This window comes from Oncorhynchus mykiss, chromosome 11 (assembly GCF_013265735.2).
Source record: "Oncorhynchus mykiss isolate Arlee chromosome 11, USDA_OmykA_1.1, whole genome shotgun sequence".
NCBI lineage: Eukaryota > Metazoa > Chordata > Actinopteri > Salmoniformes > Salmonidae > Oncorhynchus > Oncorhynchus mykiss.
Window position 1 is genome coordinate 12,351,789 of NC_048575.1, and position 17,775 is coordinate 12,369,563.

The 17,775-nt window shown below is 42.5% G+C and overlaps 2 protein-coding genes across 2 annotated transcripts; both read right to left on the minus strand.

Annotated features, from left to right (window-relative positions):
- Positions 1–953: 953 nt before the first annotated feature.
- On the minus strand, positions 954–14,339 carry LOC110536549 (V-type proton ATPase 116 kDa subunit a-like). Its single transcript, XM_036936638.1, has 14 exons — positions 14,251–14,339; positions 11,615–11,827; positions 11,339–11,489; positions 10,487–10,620; positions 10,079–10,239; positions 9,893–9,986; positions 9,399–9,517; positions 8,796–9,003; positions 8,374–8,478; positions 8,118–8,195; positions 6,972–7,089; positions 6,728–6,743; positions 6,424–6,669; positions 954–1,592 (listed from the first exon to the last, which is right to left on the minus strand). Exons 1-14 carry the CDS (start codon positions 14,329–14,331, stop codon positions 1,508–1,510), a joined length of 1,809 nt encoding a protein of 602 aa, XP_036792533.1. The 5' UTR covers positions 14,332–14,339; the 3' UTR covers positions 954–1,507.
- Positions 14,340–14,425: 86 nt separating this feature from the next.
- On the minus strand, positions 14,426–15,619 carry LOC118937466 (V-type proton ATPase 116 kDa subunit a1-like). The gene is made up of 5 exons (XM_036936639.1): positions 15,585–15,619; positions 15,181–15,304; positions 14,950–15,062; positions 14,660–14,786; positions 14,426–14,512 (listed from the first exon to the last, which is right to left on the minus strand). The coding sequence occupies exons 1-5, from the start codon at positions 15,617–15,619 to the stop codon at positions 14,426–14,428; spliced, it is 486 nt and encodes a 161-aa protein (XP_036792534.1).
- Positions 15,620–17,775: the final 2,156 nt, after the last annotated feature.

Consider the following 17,775-nt stretch of genomic DNA (forward strand, 5'->3'; position numbering starts at 1 on the left):
GTGGCCATGTAGGTCAACTGTTATTTTTCAAGGTAACCAGGGAATCGCCTTTCCTTTCCTGAAGCGGTTGAAAGGCGATGAAGTGAGCTGAAACTATGTTTTTCATCACTACAAAGGTTTCTTTACACTGCTTTTCACACGGAATGTTTTTACCTTAACAACTAGCCTAAATATCTCCGCAGATTTAGTCTGCATTCCATGGTGGTTCCTTCAAGGGAGCATTCTAATGTCAATGTTTAGGTAATGATACAGTTCTTTCTTCAAGTGGACAAGATATTGATCAAATGTAGCACATCCACAACTAACTAATCTACCCACCAAATCTATAGATAAATCCACTCTCTCTAATTTAATCTTTGGCCTATTAGGACCAATTAGTTTATACAAGAAATGATTTATTTAGCTGAAGGGATAGGGTTCAACTTCCTTTGAACCCAAAGATATACAGTATTATTACACTTAAATTTAATATGAAACCTCTTGCAAGGCAACAGATACACTGATTGGTTTGGGATTTGAATTTCCATGCACTAAGCATGTACAAGAATAATCCCTACAGCCAATCACAACAGAATAACATTTCCATGCTCTATCCCAAGACATTTCACAGATATAAACTGAGTGTACAAAACATTAAGGACACCTGCTCTTTCCAATGATATAGACTGACCAGGTAAATCCATGTGAAAGCTATGATCCCTTATTGATATCACTTGTTAATTCCACTTCAATCAGTGTAGATGAGACAGGTTAAAGAAGGATTTTTAAGCCTTGAGACAATTTACATAGATTGTGTGTGTGTGTGTGTGTGCCATTCAGAGGGTGAATGGGAAAGAAAAAATATTGAAGTGCCTTTGAATTGGCGTATGGTAGTAAGTGCCAGGCTCACCGGTTTGTGTCAAGAACTATAACGCTGCTGGGTTTTTCACACTCAACAGTTTCCCCGTGAGTATCAAGAACGGTCCACCACCCAGAGAACATCCATCCAACTTGACACAACTGTGGGAAGCAGTGGAGTCAACATGGGCCAGCATCCCTGTGGAACGCTTGTATAGTCCATGCCCCGACGAACTGAGGCTGTTCTGAGGGAAAAAGGGCCAGGGTGCAACTCAATATTAGAAAGGTGTCCTTAATGTTTTGTACACTATTGTTGGATCTAAATATTGTTCATTGTTTTTTAATCTAATTAAACTCTTAAGACATTTTAGGAAGTAGATGCTCAACTAAATCTCCTTATATTTATTGTGTTCTTTTGACAATTCTTCTGTTGCTGAATGTAGCCTACTTTTAGAACCATGACTGACTAATAATTGTGTGCTGCCATCTTGTGGCAAATGCTGCACCTTGCTTGCACCGATTTTTCATTCCATGGCGACAGTTATAGAGTACGATCTACATACCGAAAACAACTTAATGTGATCAATGACTAACACAAAGACATATCAACATAAACAGTAAATGAATATGACAACGGACTCGTAGAGAAACGCGTTATTGCTATCTGAAGTCACTGCATGTCTCTCATCCTGTCGAAGGAAAGAGGTGTGAACTTGTACCCAGATCCTTTGTAGAACTTGTTTTGGAATTCAACCCTGTAAAAGACAAATGAGACAGAAAAACACAACCTTTGGAAGTATCATTCAAGTGTAATTCACTTGTTATATTCTTTACATAATTGCTGCTTCAGTTGTGTCAATAAGCTCAAGGTCTGTACGTGGATGGAGTGCTGCAGAATCCAAAGGCTACATCAGGTGTGTATGTGGATGGAGTGCTGCAGAATCCAAAGGCTACATCAGGTGTGTATGTGGATGGAGTGCTGCAGAATCCAAAGGCTACATCAGGTGTGTATGTGGATGGAGTGCTGCAGAATCCAAAGGCTACATCAGGTGTGTATGTGGATGGAGTGCTGCAGAATCCAAAGGCTACATCAGGTGTGTATGTGGATGGAGTGCTGCAGAATCCAAAGGCTACATCAGGTGTGTATGTGGATGGAGTGCTGCAGAATCCAAAGGCTACATCAGGTGTGTATGTGGATGGAGTGCTGCAGAATCCAAAGGCTACATCAGGTGTGTATGTGGATGGAGTGCTGCAGAATCCAAAGGCTACATCAGGTGTGTATGTGGATGGAGTGCTGCAGAATCCAAAGGCTACATCAGGTGTGTATGTGGATGGAGTGCTGCAGAATCCAAAGGCTACATCAGGTGTGTATGTGGATGGAGTGCTGCAGAATCCAAAGGCTACATCAGGTGTGTATGTGGATGGAGTGCTGCAGAATCCAAAGGCTACATCAGGTGTGTATGTGGATGGAGTGCTGCAGAATCCAAAGGCTACATCAGGTGTGTATGTGGATGGAGTGCTGCAGAATCCAAAGGCTACATCAGGTGTGTATGTGGATGGAGTGCTGCAGAATCCAAAGGCTACATCAGGTGTGTATGTGGATGGAGTGCTGCAGAATCCAAAGGCTACATCAGGTGTGTATGTGGATGGAGTGCTGCAGAATCCAAAGGCTACATCAGGTGTGTATGTGGATGGAGTGCTGCAGAATCCAAAGGCTACATCAGGTGTGTATGTGGATGGAGTGCTGCAGAATCCAAAGGCTACATCAGGAGTGTATGTGGATGGAGTGCTGCAGAATCCAAAGGCTACATCAGGTGTGTACGTGGATGGAGTGCTGCAGAATCCAAAGGCTACATCAGGTGTGTATGTGGATGGAGTGCTGCAGAATCCAAAAGCTACATCAGGTGTGTATGTGGATGGAGTGCTGCAGAATCCAAAGGCTACATCAGGTGTGTATGTGTGCACACATCAGGTGTGTATGTGGATGGAGTGCTGCAGAATCCAAAGGCTACATCAGGTGTGTATGTGGATGGAGTGCTGCAGAATCCAAAGGCTACATCAGGTGTGTATGTGGATGGAGTGCTGCAGAATCCAAAGGCTACATCAGGTGTGTATGTGGATGGAGTGCTGCAGAATCCAAAGGCTACATCAGGTGTGTATGTGGATGGAGTGCTGCAGAATCCAAAGGCTACATCAGGTGTGTATGTGGATGGAGTGCTGCAGAATCCAAAGGCTACATCAGGTGTGTATGTGGATGGAGTGCTGCAGAATCCAAAGGCTACATCAGGTGTGTATGTGGATGGAGTGCTGCAGAATCCAAAGGCTACATCAGGTGTGTATGTGGATGGAGTGCTGCAGAATCCAAAGGCTACATCAGGTGTGTATGTGGATGGAGTGCTGCAGAATCCAAAGGCTACATCAGGTGTGTATGTGGATGGAGTGCTGCAGAATCCAAAGGCTACATCAGGTGTGTATGTGGATGGAGTGCTGCAGAATCCAAAGGCTACATCAGGTGTGTATGTGGATGGAGTGCTGCAGAATCCAAAGGCTACATCAGGTGTGTATGTGGATGGAGTGCTGCAGAATCCAAAGGCTACATCAGGTGTGTATGTGGATGGAGTGCTGCAGAATCCAAAGGCTACATCAGGTGTGTATGTGGATGGAGTGCTGCAGAATCCAAAGGCTACATCAGGTGTGTATGTGGATGGAGTGCTGCAGAATCCAAAGGCTACATCAGGTGTGTATGTGGATGGAGTGCTGCAGAATCCAAAGGCTACATCAGGTGTGTATGTGGATGGAGTGCTGCAGAATCCAAAGGCTACATCAGGTGTGTATGTGGATGGAGTGCTGCAGAATCCAAAGGCTACATCAGGTGTGTATGTGGATGGAGTGCTGCAGAATCCAAAGGCTACATCAGGTGTGTATGTGGATGGAGTGCTGCAGAATCCAAAGGCTACATCAGGTGTGTATGTGGATGGAGTGCTGCAGAATCCAAAGGCTACATCAGGTGTGTATGTGGATGGAGTGCTGCAGAATCCAAAGGCTACATCAGGTGTGTATGTGGATGGAGTGCTGCAGAATCCAAAGGCTACATCAGGTGTGTATGTGGATGGAGTGCTGCAGAATCCAAAGGCTACATCAGGTGTGTATGTGGATGGAGTGCTGCAGAATCCAAAGGCTACATCAGGTGTGTATGTGGATGGAGTGCTGCAGAATCCAAAGGCTACATCAGGTGTGTATGTGGATGGAGTGCTGCAGAATCCAAAGGCTACATCAGGTGTGTATGTGGATGGAGTGCTGCAGAATCCAAAGGCTACATCAGGTGTGTATGTGGATGGAGTGCTGCAGAATCCAAAGGCTACATCAGGTGTGTATGTGGATGGAGTGCTGCAGAATCCAAAGGCTACATCAGGTGTGTATGTGGATGGAGTGCTGCAGAATCCAAAGGCTACATCAGGTGTGTATGTGGATGGAGTGCTGCAGAATCCAAAGGCTACATCAGGTGTGTATGTGGATGGAGTGCTGCAGAATCCAAAGGCTACATCAGGTGTGTATGTGGATGGAGTGCTGCAGAATCCAAAGGCTACATCAGGTGTGTATGTGGATGGAGTGCTGCAGAATCCAAAGGCTACATCAGGTGTGTATGTGGATGGAGTGCTGCAGAATCCAAAGGCTACATCAGGTGTGTATGTGGATGGAGTGCTGCAGAATCCAAAGGCTACATCAGGTGTGTATGTGGATGGAGTGCTGCAGAATCCAAAGGCTACATCAGGTGTGTATGTGGATGGAGTGCTGCAGAATCCAAAGGCTACATCAGGTGTGTATGTGGATGGAGTGCTGCAGAATCCAAAGGCTACATCAGGTGTGTATGTGGATGGAGTGCTGCAGAATCCAAAGGCTACATCAGGTGTGTATGTGGATGGAGTGCTGCAGAATCCAAAGGCTACATCAGGTGTGTATGTGGATGGAGTGCTGCAGAATCCAAAGGCTACATCAGGTGTGTATGTGGATGGAGTGCTGCAGAATCCAAAGGCTACATCAGGTGTGTATGTGGATGGAGTGCTGCAGAATCCAAAGGCTACATCAGGTGTGTATGTGGATGGAGTGCTGCAGAATCCAAAGGCTACATCAGGTGTGTATGTGGATGGAGTGCTGCAGAATCCAAAGGCTACATCAGGTGTGTATGTGGATGGAGTGCTGCAGAATCCAAAGGCTACATCAGGTGTGTATGTGGATGGAGTGCTGCAGAATCCAAAGGCTACATCAGGTGTGTATGTGGATGGAGTGCTGCAGAATCCAAAGGCTACATCAGGTGTGTATGTGGATGGAGTGCTGCAGAATCCAAAGGCTACATCAGGTGTGTATGTGGATGGAGTGCTGCAGAATCCAAAGGCTACATCAGGTGTGTATGTGGATGGAGTGCTGCAGAATCCAAAGGCTACATCAGGTGTGTATGTGGATGGAGTGCTGCAGAATCCAAAGGCTACATCAGGTGTGTATGTGGATGGAGTGCTGCAGAATCCAAAGGCTACATCAGGTGTGTATGTGGATGGAGTGCTGCAGAATCCAAAGGCTACATCAGGTGTGTATGTGGATGGAGTGCTGCAGAATCCAAAGGCTACATCAGGTGTGTATGTGGATGGAGTGCTGCAGAATCCAAAGGCTACATCAGGTGTGTACGTGGATGGAGTGCTGCAGAATCCAAAGGCTACATCAGGTGTGTATGTGGATGGAGTGCTGCAGAATCCAAAAGCTACATCAGGTGTGTATGTGGATGGAGTGCTGCAGAATCCAAAGGCTACATCAGGTGTGTATGTGGATGGAGTGCTGCAGAATCCAAAGGCTACATCAGGTGTGTATGTGGATGGAGTGCTGCAGAATCCAAAGGCTACATCAGGTGTGTATGTGGATGGAGTGCTGCAGAATCCAAAGGCTACATCAGGTGTGTATGTGGATGGAGTGCTGCAGAATCCAAAGGCTACATCAGGTGTGTATGTGGATGGAGTGCTGCAGAATCCAAAGGCTACATCAGGTGTGTATGTGGATGGAGTGCTGCAGAATCCAAAGGCTACATCAGGTGTGTATGTGGATGGAGTGCTGCAGAATCCAAAGGCTACATCAGGTGTGTATGTGGATGGAGTGCTGCAGAATCCAAAGGCTACATCAGGTGTGTATGTGGATGGAGTGCTGCAGAATCCAAAGGCTACATCAGGTGTGTATGTGGATGGAGTGCTGCAGAATCCAAAGGCTACATCAGGTGTGTATGTGGATGGAGTGCTGCAGAATCCAAAGGCTACATCAGGTGTGTACGTGGATGGAGTGCTGCAGAATCCAAAGGCTACATCAGGTGTGTATGTGGATGGAGTGCTGCAGAATCCAAAGGCTACATCAGGTGTGTATGTGGATGGAGTGCTGCAGAATCCAAAGGCTACATCAGGTGTGTATGTGGATGGAGTGCTGCAGAATCCAAAGGCTACATCAGGTGTGTATGTGGATGGAGTGCTGCAGAATCCAAAGGCTACATCAGGTGTGTGTGTGTGAGCGTGCGTTTGCAGATGCATGTGTGTTTGTGTCGCTTGTCCCTACCAGTGCAGCCGTAGGGCGTGGAGGAAGGCAGAGAGACCCTCCATGACCAGGAGAATGGTGACTGTGAGGACAGCAAAGGCAGCAAAGGTCACTGCCAGCAGAACAGAACCCATCCCCGAGGTGACCCTCAGAGCCACCTGCAGAACCATCTTCCACAGCACCTCAGACAGCTCTACACAGACAACAAGCACAGGCACATAGAATACAGTTGAATTAATTTGAACATAACAGGTGACGGCAGGTAGCCTAGCAGTTCGGAGCGTTGGGCCAGTAACCGAAAGGTCACTGGTTTGAATCCCTAAACCGATTAGTTGAATAGCCTGTTAATGGCCCTTGAGCAGGGCACTTAAGAGCATCTGCTGAATGACTTAAATGTAACTACTTATTTTTTTTAAATCCTGGAATGATTGCTATTGAAGTTTACTCCATACACCATCTTATGTCATACTTTTCACTATGGGGATCAGAAAGTCGAGGGGAGGCAAGGTCATAACCATAACAGCCACATGGATATAGCTTTTATTGTGTTGTGCAGAATAATACACTACCAGCATGAGCTAGACTGAGAGCCCACAGGCGGAGGTAGGAGGCTGTGTTGGAGATGCATCCAAGGCAGTACTCGATGGTGTGGATGCCCTGGTACACGAAAATGTCAGCCATACTGACCTGCAATGAGAAAAAGGCTTTTTTCACACCAAAGAAAAGTGAAAGACAAAACTGTAGAGATAAAAACCTGGAAAAACAGTGTGCAGGTGAGGATGGAAGCCCAAAAGTGCTGATATGAAAACCACATCACAAATATAAGTACAAAAAAAAATAGTTTATTGAAATTAGTTAAACAGTATATTAATTATAATTGTACATAATGTAGTCAGTATACAAGAAACACTGTGTGTGTGTGTGTGTGTGAGAGAGAGAGTTAGGCTACATAAAGGGGATTATTGGGTAGTTTGGTTCATCAGGCTGACCCCCTTTCTTCGCTTGAAGTTATTGAGGGATGATCAGCTTTCGGCAATGTGAAGATAAGAATTCCAGAGTATGGTACCTCTTTCTCTGATAGAGAACTGACTCTGAGGTGCGGCAGTGGGGAGGGTGAAGGTTATTGCAGTGTGTTATATAGATGGATGTCAGAATGAACCTGGAAGAATCCATTGAAAGGTAAACTGTCTGGGAGGTATGAGTAGTTGTAGATGAAAGTTAATAACTGGTGTACATTAATTAGAGGAGGCGGCTAGTCTTGCACATGTATTTTGTATGATGAGTAATTTGTCTGGGTAGGAGGCATATGTACTGGCCTAATATTACAGTAAATGAGATATGGGTAAATGAAGCTATAGTATAGAGTTAGGAAGCAAGCCTGATGAACCAAACCACTAATCTTTCTGATGATACCTACAGATTTCATCACTTTGCTGCAGACAAATGTACTATGATCTTTCCAGGATAACTTTTCATTAATTAGAACTCAGAGGAATCTAGTGGATGTGACTTGTTCCATTTCATCTCCAACCAATTTAGATTCTGGCTCTTTTATTTTGTATATATTTATTATTTACAACATTTCCAATTATTGCTCTTTAATACAATAAAGTTGTATTTTTAACATTTAATGGCGTTTGCATAAACACATAACTATGATAAATGACAGAACATATTTTCTGACCATGTATATTTATTTATAAACAGTGACTTACCTTCTCTTTCCTGTTATCTGAAGCCTCTTGGTTGGAGATCCCAAAAACCTGCATGGGAAGCTTGTTTGTTGAGGGCTTCTGTTGGAATAATTTTTATATTAAGTTTCATTAAAATATGTATTTTAATGGCAGGTATATAGGCAGGAACAGTCTACTTACAGAGTACACATTGCCTTAAAAACAGCCTTGTCAAGCCAATACTTTTGATCACAAACATCTACTTATAAAATGCATTATTCTAATCTAGTTGACTTACCAGCTTTAATTGCTTGTGTTTTCTATACAAGAGCAGGGGCTTGGCAAACAGTAGCCAAGGAACCATAAGCACAGCAACAACCACCAGAAATATTTGCACAGGTTTCTGTATAATAGAATGTTAAAAAAATTAGAACATGACAGTTTTTGCTTAGAACTTAATGCATAGCGAAGTTTATGTTGCGTCTGGGCATCTGTACTTTTTTTGTGTCCAAATGCATACGTTAAATTGTAATCATTTCTGTGGTCTCCTTGGATAAAAATATGATTACATTATGTCACTTGGCAGAGTATTCTATCCAAAGGTCTTAAAGTACAGTGAATGCATACATTTGAGTATGTATGTGTTCCAATCTGGGAAATGAACCGGCAAATTATATTTTAAGAACCCATGATATTTTAGATGGAAGAAACCCATTGTACCTGTGTTCTGTAAAGCACAGTACCCTCAGAGCTGTAGTCAAAGAGCATCATGTTGATGAAGAGGAGCAGGATGCTAGGAGCAGATTCAGACTTCATCACTACACACCACTTGTAGAGGATGAGGAAGATCAGGTATCCAAACAGAGACAGCATGAAAATCACCTCTGGAATGAACTGCAACGCAACATCCTTTAAGTTTCTGAAGAATCTGCAATGAAACGATACAGTTGGAGGCAATCAGTTGGCACTACATTTTAAGTGACGGTGTATTGGTTTAACCTAAACGGTGCTGTACAGTGTTTTTGTAAGTACTGTAGTTCTCCTGGAAAAAACACATGTACTTTTCTTTATTACCTGTTACTCTCACATGTCATTATCACAGTGATATTCCTGCCTCTGTGTTAGTATTAAGGGCTTGCCAAACAGGAAGCGGCGACAGAGTTTCCTATTCACTTTCAAAGGAGCTAGGCGGGGGGTGGAATTATATCCAGGAGGAGTAGTCGGCGGCGCTCGTGAAAGCCACCTGGCGGAGAAAATAGGAATCTGCTCTATTTTGGCGAACTTGGCGAGTTTCGCTTCCTGTCTTGAACGCCCTTTACTTACATGTAGTTCACCAGACTCAGAGTGACTCCAAAGAGCATGTGGGCCACTCCCATGATTACAGACATCTTCATCTTGTAAGAGTTCAGGAACGACAGCTTATTCGATGCAATATTCCAAATCTGTATCAGACATCAGTTTGAAATAGAAAAAGTTGGATCAGGTTACATTGTATATAAGATCATCTTTAATTAAAGAAGTTAAGTAACTGCATCCCAGCCGGTTAATAACTTAATACTCAAGCATTTATAATACACAATAAAATAAAATGCACAAAAGAAACAAAATGCAGAATAAAATACACTGAAGGAAAGCCCACCTTACTGAGTAGCAGAGAAACACACTTTTCATGACATGATATAAACAGTAACATAATGACAATGAAAACAATGCTGTTCACTTTTTTTTCACAACTGTAAATAGAGATAAATATATTTGAACCTTTGTCCTCAAATCTATGTGGGTTTAGATGGTTAGAAGAGTTTGCACACACTAACCGGGTCAACACCAAATGGGTAGGGATTGCCAGAGTAGACTCCAGACACCAGGGGGTCCAGATGAAGATGGCCAGAGTCATGCAACGTGTCATTACTGGGGGGAAAAAACAAAACAAACCATTTACATTCTTATTCCAACTCATTTGTTACAACACTATTACAGCTTAATTAAAGGAGGAAACTCACGTCCACGGTCCGTGTGGATGGAACATGGGTCGGACGCTCCACGAGGATCCAAAGACGTTGAAGGACTTGGAGAAGCAGTCGTTGTAGATGAGGCCAGTGTATATGGAGAAGAGGCCCATCAGGAATATAATGTAGCGTCCATCCACCAGCATGTCAATCAGCTGCAGGGACGGGTAACTAACGTTACAGTCAAAACAATGCACCGCATTGTCTTTCATTGTTAGTGTAGTTGTAACACCCTCATGTTTTAAAAAAAATAAACGGTTTCCACTAACATTTTGTACAACATCACTTTTACAGCTTCAAAAGTTGACTTTTCACTAGTAGCACTTAAACAACATAATTGACTTGACATAAACTATTCATCCTCAGGGCTCAGGCCATCCTCTGACAGAGTGCTTTTCATACCTCGTTCTTCAGCTTTCTGAAGTGTTCTTGGTGTAGGATCAACCATAAGGCGAGCAGAGTCATGACGAGACCGTGACCACAGTCTCCAAACATGACCGCAAACAGGAAGGGGAAGGTCACCATGGTGTATGGAGCTGAAAAGATATCACATTCAAACAGGATTTCAATAGTTCTGATCACTGCCAAAACGACTTTGGAGGGACTAAAAAAGGAAACAAACATAGGCTAATCAGATCTGGGTCAGTCACATTATGTCATTAAGGGATCCTGAGTGGCGCAGCGGTCTAAGGCACTGCATTACAGTGCTAGAGGCATCACTACAGACCGGGTTCAATCCCAGGCTGTATCACAACCGGCCGTGATCGGGAGTCCCGTAAGGAGGCGCACAATTGGCCCAGTGTCGTCCGGGTTAATGGAGGGTTTGGCCTGGGCCGGCCGTCATTGTAAATAAGAATTTGTTCTTAACTACTTGCCTAATTAAATAAAAACATTATATAAAAATAAAATAAAATAATTTTTAAAAAGTCAAATACTTCTAAATACACACATAGGATCTTAATTTGAACCAGTTTGCTACAGCAGGAAAATAATCCTGCAGCAACAGGAAATGTGGATTGTAACGAATGAAAATGTTTGTAGAGGTAGAAACATTTTTCATGAAGGAAAATCAAGTCTGAAATTTCTATATGGAATTACAAACTTCAGAAGCCTTTTAATCCTCAAATACACTACAGGTTTTACAGTTCCAGCATTGCGGGAATGTTCTCCTGACACAGGGTGATCAAATGGAAGTCCCCAAACTGCACACTCCAATGTAAATCAAGCGCACACAGGAGATAGTGGTGTTGTTACCTGGGTTTATTTCCTGATAGTTGCCGACCCCATAGGCATCAATAATGCTCTGGAAACCTGTGGTAAAGGAGTTAACCCTGTTGAATGTTGGAGGTGTCTGTTGGGTTTGGATTCTGTTCACGACGGGGCTAAGACTGGAGCCGCTCTGCTCCTAATGTTAAAAAAGCACCAACACACAGATACACACAGAAAGATAAGCACACACAGTTCATTTAGAAAAATCTGCATGTTCACACTCTGAATGCTTAGTAATTTAAGCAAGTTTGGGAGACTTACTGATCCATGTATCAGTGCAGTGTGCACAGAGTTTAAGTCAGACACTGGACACCAAATCTCAGCAACAATCAGCTTCTGTGTGATGTCTATGTTACACAGGTTCAATGTGTAATAGATGGCCTTCATCTTCTTTACTTTAGAGGTCCACTCCTGGAGGTTGGCTGCTGCTGCAGTCAGGGTAGTCTCACGGAACTCCTCTGTCCTCTTCAGGACCTGACAGAAGATGAATGACCAGAAAGAAAGAAAAGTGTTTTGTTTTCTTCCATCCCTCTAACCTCTTACTTAAACTATTGTTCTACTTCCATCTGTGACATTACATTAGGACTAATTAAAGCAGGATAGCAAAAGTCCTGACATATTACTGACATATAATGTACAGTTGAAGTCGGAAGTTTACATACACCTTAGCCAAATACATTTAAACTCAGTTTTTCACAATTCCTGACATTTAATCAGAGTAAAAATTATCTGTCTTAGGTCAGTTAGAATCACCACTTTATTTTAAGAATGTGAAATGTCAGATTAATAGTAGAGAGTGTAACGTCGGGTGAGTGATGAGTGAGGAGTCAAATGCAGAGAGCGAAGTGAACGGGGAAAACGCTTTAATGTCCTTCAAAACGTAACAGGTCCAAACATGGGTGACTGCCCAAAACACTGGCGCTGAACAAACCCAAAACCTAGTTAAACACTGGACAGCGAAAACCCAAAACAAACACGATACATCACCAAACGTAACAAACCAACAAGGAACAGGTGAAAACAATTAGACAAAAACAAACTAAAAGGAAAAAGGGATCGGTGGCAGCTAATAGACTGGTGACGACGACCGCCGAGCGCCACCCGAGCAGCAAGGGGAGACACCTTCGGTGGTATTCGTGATAGAGAAAATGATTTATTTCAGCTTTATTTCTTTCATCATATTCCCAGTGGGTCGGACGTTTACATACACTCAATTAATACTTGGTAACTTGGCCTTTAAATTGTTTAACTTGGGTCAAACATTTTGGGGCCTTCCACAAGAAATTGTGTTAATTTTGGCCCATTCCTCCGGACAGAGCTGGTGTAACTGAATCAAGTTTGTAGGCCTCCTTGCTCGCACACGTTTTTTCAGTTCTGCCCACATATTCTCCATAAGATTGAGGTCAGGGCTTTGTGATGGCCACTCCAATACCTTAACTTTGTTGTCCTTAAGCCATTTTGCCACAACTTTGGAAGTATGCTTGTGGTCATTGTCCATTTGGAAGACCCATTTGCGACCAATCTTTAACTTTCTGACTGATGTCTTGAGATGTTGCTTCAATATATCCATGTAATTTTCCTCTCTCATAATTTTCCTCTCTCATGATGCCATCTATTTTGTGAAGTGCACCAGTTCCTCCTGCAGCAAAGCACCCTCACAATATGATGCTGCCACCCCCATGCTTCACGGTTGGGATGGGGTTCTTCGGCTCGCAAGCCTCCCCCTTTTTCCTCCAAATATAACAATGGTCATTATGGCCAAACAGTTCTATTTTTGTTTCATCAGACCAGTGGACATTTCTCCAAAAAAGTACAATCTTTGTCCCCATGTGTAGTTGCAAACCGTAGTCTGGCTTTTTTATGGCGGTTTTGGAGCAGTGGCTTCTTCCTTGCTGAGTGGCCTTTCATGTTATGTCAATATAGGGCTCGTTTTACTGTGGATATATTTGTGGAAATAGATACTTTTGTACCCGTTTCTTCCAGCATCTTCACAAGGTCCTTTGCTGTTGTTCTGGGATTGATTTGCACTTTTCGCATCAAAGTACTTTAATCTCTAGGAGACAGAACTTTTGACGGCTGCGTGGTCCCATGGTGTTTATGCTTGTGTACTATTGTTTCTACCGATGAACGTGGTACATTCAGGCGTTTGGAAATTGCTCCCAAGGATGAACCAGACTTGTGGAGGTCTACAATGTTTTTTTCTGAGGTCTTGGTTGATTTCTTTTGATTTCCCCATGATGTCAAGCAAAGAGACACTGAGTTTGAAGGTAGGCCTTGAAATACATCCACCGGTACACCTCCAATTGACTCAAATTATGTCAATTAGCCTATCAGAAGCTTCTAAAGCCATGACATCATTTTCTGGAATCCAAGCAGTTCAAAGGCACAGTCAACTTAGTGTATGTAAACTCCTGACCCACTGGAATTGTGATACTGTGAATTATAAGTGAAATAATATGTCTGTAAACAATTGTTGTAAAAATGACTTGTGTCATGCACAAAGTAGATGTCCTAACCGACTTGACAAAACTCTAGTTTGTTGACAAGAAATTTTTGGAGTGGTTGAAAAGCGAGTTTTAAGGACTCCAACCTAAGTGTATGTAAACACTGACTTCAACTGTATGTATTAGCATGAGTACCTTCATTTAACTAGGCAAGTCAGTTAAAAACAACTTCTTATTCATAATGATGGCCTACCCCGGCCAAACCCTAACCCGGGCGAAGCTGGGCCAATTGTGTGCTGCCCTATGGGACTCCCAATCACGGCCGGTTGTGATCCAGCCTGGAATCGAACCAGGGTCTGTAGTGATGCCTCTAGCACTGAGATGCAGTGCCTTAGACCACTGTGCCGCTCGGGAGCAGCCTCATTGTCAAAGTGCTCTATAATGAACTTTTACCAATCGAAGGTCTTCAATGCGTGTGTTAGCATTTGTCCTCATTTCCTTTCTTGCGTACGCATTGTTGGGACATGGATACATGCTGGCATGAAACCTGAAGTAGAACATAATATTAATATTTTGGGGTAATTTACTTATTTTCAAGGCTTTTGACATACTCAAGGGATCTTTTCACTCACCCATCACATAGCTTTCTGATCTTTCCTCTGATCTGGTCTCCTTGGACAAATACTACGAACACATCCTTCTTCACTGGATCCTCCTGTGAGCATTAAACAATGTTTGTTTACTAAACACGCATCTGCAATTATAAGCTAATGAACAACCTTTTTGTTTAATGGTTGTTTGCCTTTAAATAGAGGAGATCCTCATGTTTGAAGATGTGCTTATTAGTGAACCATTTCCTTACAGCCATGTTCTCCTCCTCATGGGGCTTGATTTCAGCATGACGGAGGACAAAGTTTCCATGAAACAGTCGCCACAGGATCTTTTCGAAGGCAGGGAAACGTTCATGCTTGATGACTCCTGCAACAAACCTGTCATGGGGTAGAAGAGGAAGGCATCAAATACTTTACTTGGTTATCTGATGTTTCTACTACCTGATAGCAACCTGAAAATGGTGGTGGCCCCTACTTTAAACCAATTCCAGTGTTTTTTTGTGTGGTTAGCCTGACTAGTAACATTAGGCTAATAATTCACCCAAGTTTCAGGGGTCCGTTGGTGCTGGTGTAACTGGTGCGTCGGCATGTCACCTTGGAAGAGTACACCGAGTCTTCAGAAGGAAGCTCAGAGATGGAGAGCTGGGACTCAGCCTATAGGCACAACATGAGAAGAAACAGGACTGTTTATGCTATCATTCTTTTATGATATTCTTCTTTCCATCCCAGTATTTGTTAGGAGGACATAAGTCAAATGCAGTCAGTCATTTACCTCCTCAAAAAAGTCATCAGTCATCTGCAGGAGATGGTTGATCTCCATTAGTTGAGTGAAGTTCTGCCTGAGGGTGTCTCGGTTTGAGTTGATCTCCTTCAGCTCCTGCTCCAGTTTATCAAATCTAGACTGTAACATACATGGAGAAAAGGGGATCCCAACATGAGTTTATTGTATTAAACGGTAGTCATTGGACTAACTTGGTATAAACAAGTTACATTAACATCAAACACATTTTTACGAAAACCAATAACTAGCCTACTGGGTTTGCCGCACTCGTTATGTCTAGGGGTCTTAGGCCTAGCTACATGGTCTGTAACCTGATTTGATGTGTGCATAAATGTGAGACATAAGCATATGCGACCAGGTGTTCAGTGCTTGTGCCCAGAAGAGAGTCACCTTACCTCAGGTTCAGGGCCAGCTCAGCCATGACTCCCATCATCGACCAGTCCAAGCAGATCAGTACCCGTTCAAAGTGGTGACCCAAAGTAAATATATACAAAAAGAAAACTACAAAGAGGCATGCCTAAACTAAAGAGGTTAACCAACACAAAGCAACTCCAAACAAGCCGAGAGGCCTCTCGTCACATATTGCCAATAAATCCTGATTGGCACCACCTGTAGTGCTTATCAAGGGTTCCTGGTAGAGCACAGACCGTGACCTGGTTGCTGCTGCCACCTGGGGATGGAGTGTTTAATTGCATCCTGGTAGTGTGTTTGTCTATGTCCTAACACTAACCTTCCACCCATATCATAACACGAATCAAGCTAGACTTTAACATACATGGAGAAAGGGGGATTGCAAAATGAGTTTATTGTATTAAATGGTTGTGATTGGCCTAACTTGGTATAAACAAGTTACATCAAACGAATGATGACACGGCTGGGAGAGAAGCCGACCAACTATGAGAGCAAGTACCTTACCTCTAAATCCAGAACATCTCGTGGAACAGGTATTGTCTCACTGGTAAAGTCTGCTGGGATGGGGATGTTTGATTTGACAACCTCATTTTCCAAGAACCCTAGTAGAAATGAGCCCAATGTTTATAGAGGGGATGTTCATGTTATTAATTTAGAAGGGGCATTTGTCCAGAGTCCTATTTAAATCTTCCTTTAAAAAACACATACTTACGAAGAATTCTCTCCATCTCCTCACATTTCTTCACCTCCTTCACAAATCGGCGCTGAAAGGCGACTGTTCCAGGATTTAGCTAAAACATATGAAAATATATACTTAAATTGGTTGACATTTGTTAGGTGTTAGTAGCCTCGGTTGCAGTTCAAATAATGATTTCAGTGTAAACTATTTTCTCATATTCTGTGTGAAGTGTTTACCTTCAATTGAAATCAAAAACTCACACTGAACTAAGTACTGTAACCAAACTGAATAGCTCTGGGTTGAAGTTCTCATATACAGATCTAAATTCAGCTTCCCCTCCCACCACATATATTATCAATTGCGTTCTAATACGATCAGTTATGTAATTGCATTAAAGTAAGTATGCCTAAAAGTAACGGTGTTTTTTTGCATGGTGAATGTGTAATTGTTGGTTTGTGCACAAACATAATGAAATATTATTGGGAAGGCTTTTTACAGGCAAAATATATTAACCTTAATGTGAGAGGGGAATCAATAGACCTACACATGACACAGTATCTCCACGTTTCACATGTTATTTGTCATTGGAACGCACAAGAATTTGGATAGGTTCAACTTTTCCCTTTAATGACTATATTATTTCAACTTACAGTTTTAATGACTCTATATTATTTCAACTTACAGTGTTAATGACTCTATATTATGTCAACTTACAGTGTTAATGACTATATATTATGTCAACTTACAGTGTTAATAACTCTATATTATTTCAACTTACAGCAATGTGTCAATATTAAGCCAGTGTACATGGTGGAATCAATATGTAATAGACTGGCATGCAGTTAAATGGATTTGACCTTCATAACATTAGCCATACTGTGCTCGGTTTAATTTGGGCTATTTCAACTACAAAGGTCTGTGTTTATTTTATTTAGTTAACTTCTACTAATACCCAATACTTGAAAAATATTGAAAAAGTCATACGGGTTTTTAAAAAAAAAGTTGGGTTAGACGATTAGCCTCAAATGTAAAGAACTTTACGTTAATATAGTTTAGTTATGTACCACATTTCCATAAGTTTCACTGGAAAAGTGATTGTTTATACTCACATCTTTAAATTGCACCAGTCCTAGATGCCCAAGCTCATTGATGCAGTTGTGAGCTGACTCAGTTTGGAAAAACAGCTGGACAAGACACATCTCTTCACTCCGAAAAAAGGAATCCATATTTTAGTCAACCTTGTCCTGATTTGCCTTATCCTATAACAAAACCATGTGTTGTGCTCTTGGAATAAGAACCTTCACAGCAAGCACCTCACATTTCTGATACAGGCTAGACTACCCTTCAATGTGTCTTTTGAAGGGCAGCTCAAACATGAAATGGAAAGAGTGGTTGTGTCATCAGGATCAATAATGACACTGCTGCTGTGGTACTCACCAACACCACATGATATACTGAGCCTGTGGGCTGAGTGAGCCATTTGTTCTTAACTGACT

What these genes read in the sequence shown, in the direction of transcription:
- LOC110536549 (XM_036936638.1), bottom strand. Translation starts at nt 14,331, where the DNA reads ATGTATCCATGTCCCAACAATGCGTACGCAAGAAAGGAAATGAGGACA. An exon ending in GCATTGAAGACCTTCGATTG is followed by an intron (nt 11,828 to 14,250) that starts GTAAAAGTTCAT and finishes ATCTTCTGTCAG; the next exon opens with GTCCTGAAGAGGACAGAGGA. An exon ending in AACACAAGCAATTAAAGCTG is followed by an intron (nt 8,196 to 8,373) that starts GTAAGTCAACTA and finishes TTATTCCAACAG; the next exon opens with AAGCCCTCAACAAACAAGCT.
- LOC118937466 (XM_036936639.1), bottom strand. Translation starts at nt 15,619, where the DNA reads ATGGGAGTCATGGCTGAGCTGGCCCTGAACCTGAG. An exon ending in GAGCTGGCCCTGAACCTGAG is followed by an intron (nt 15,305 to 15,584) that starts GTAAGGTGACTC and finishes GTTACAGTCTAG; the next exon opens with ATTTGATAAACTGGAGCAGG. An exon ending in CTGATGACTTTTTTGAGGAG is followed by an intron (nt 15,063 to 15,180) that starts GTAAATGACTGA and finishes TTGTGCCTATAG; the next exon opens with GCTGAGTCCCAGCTCTCCAT.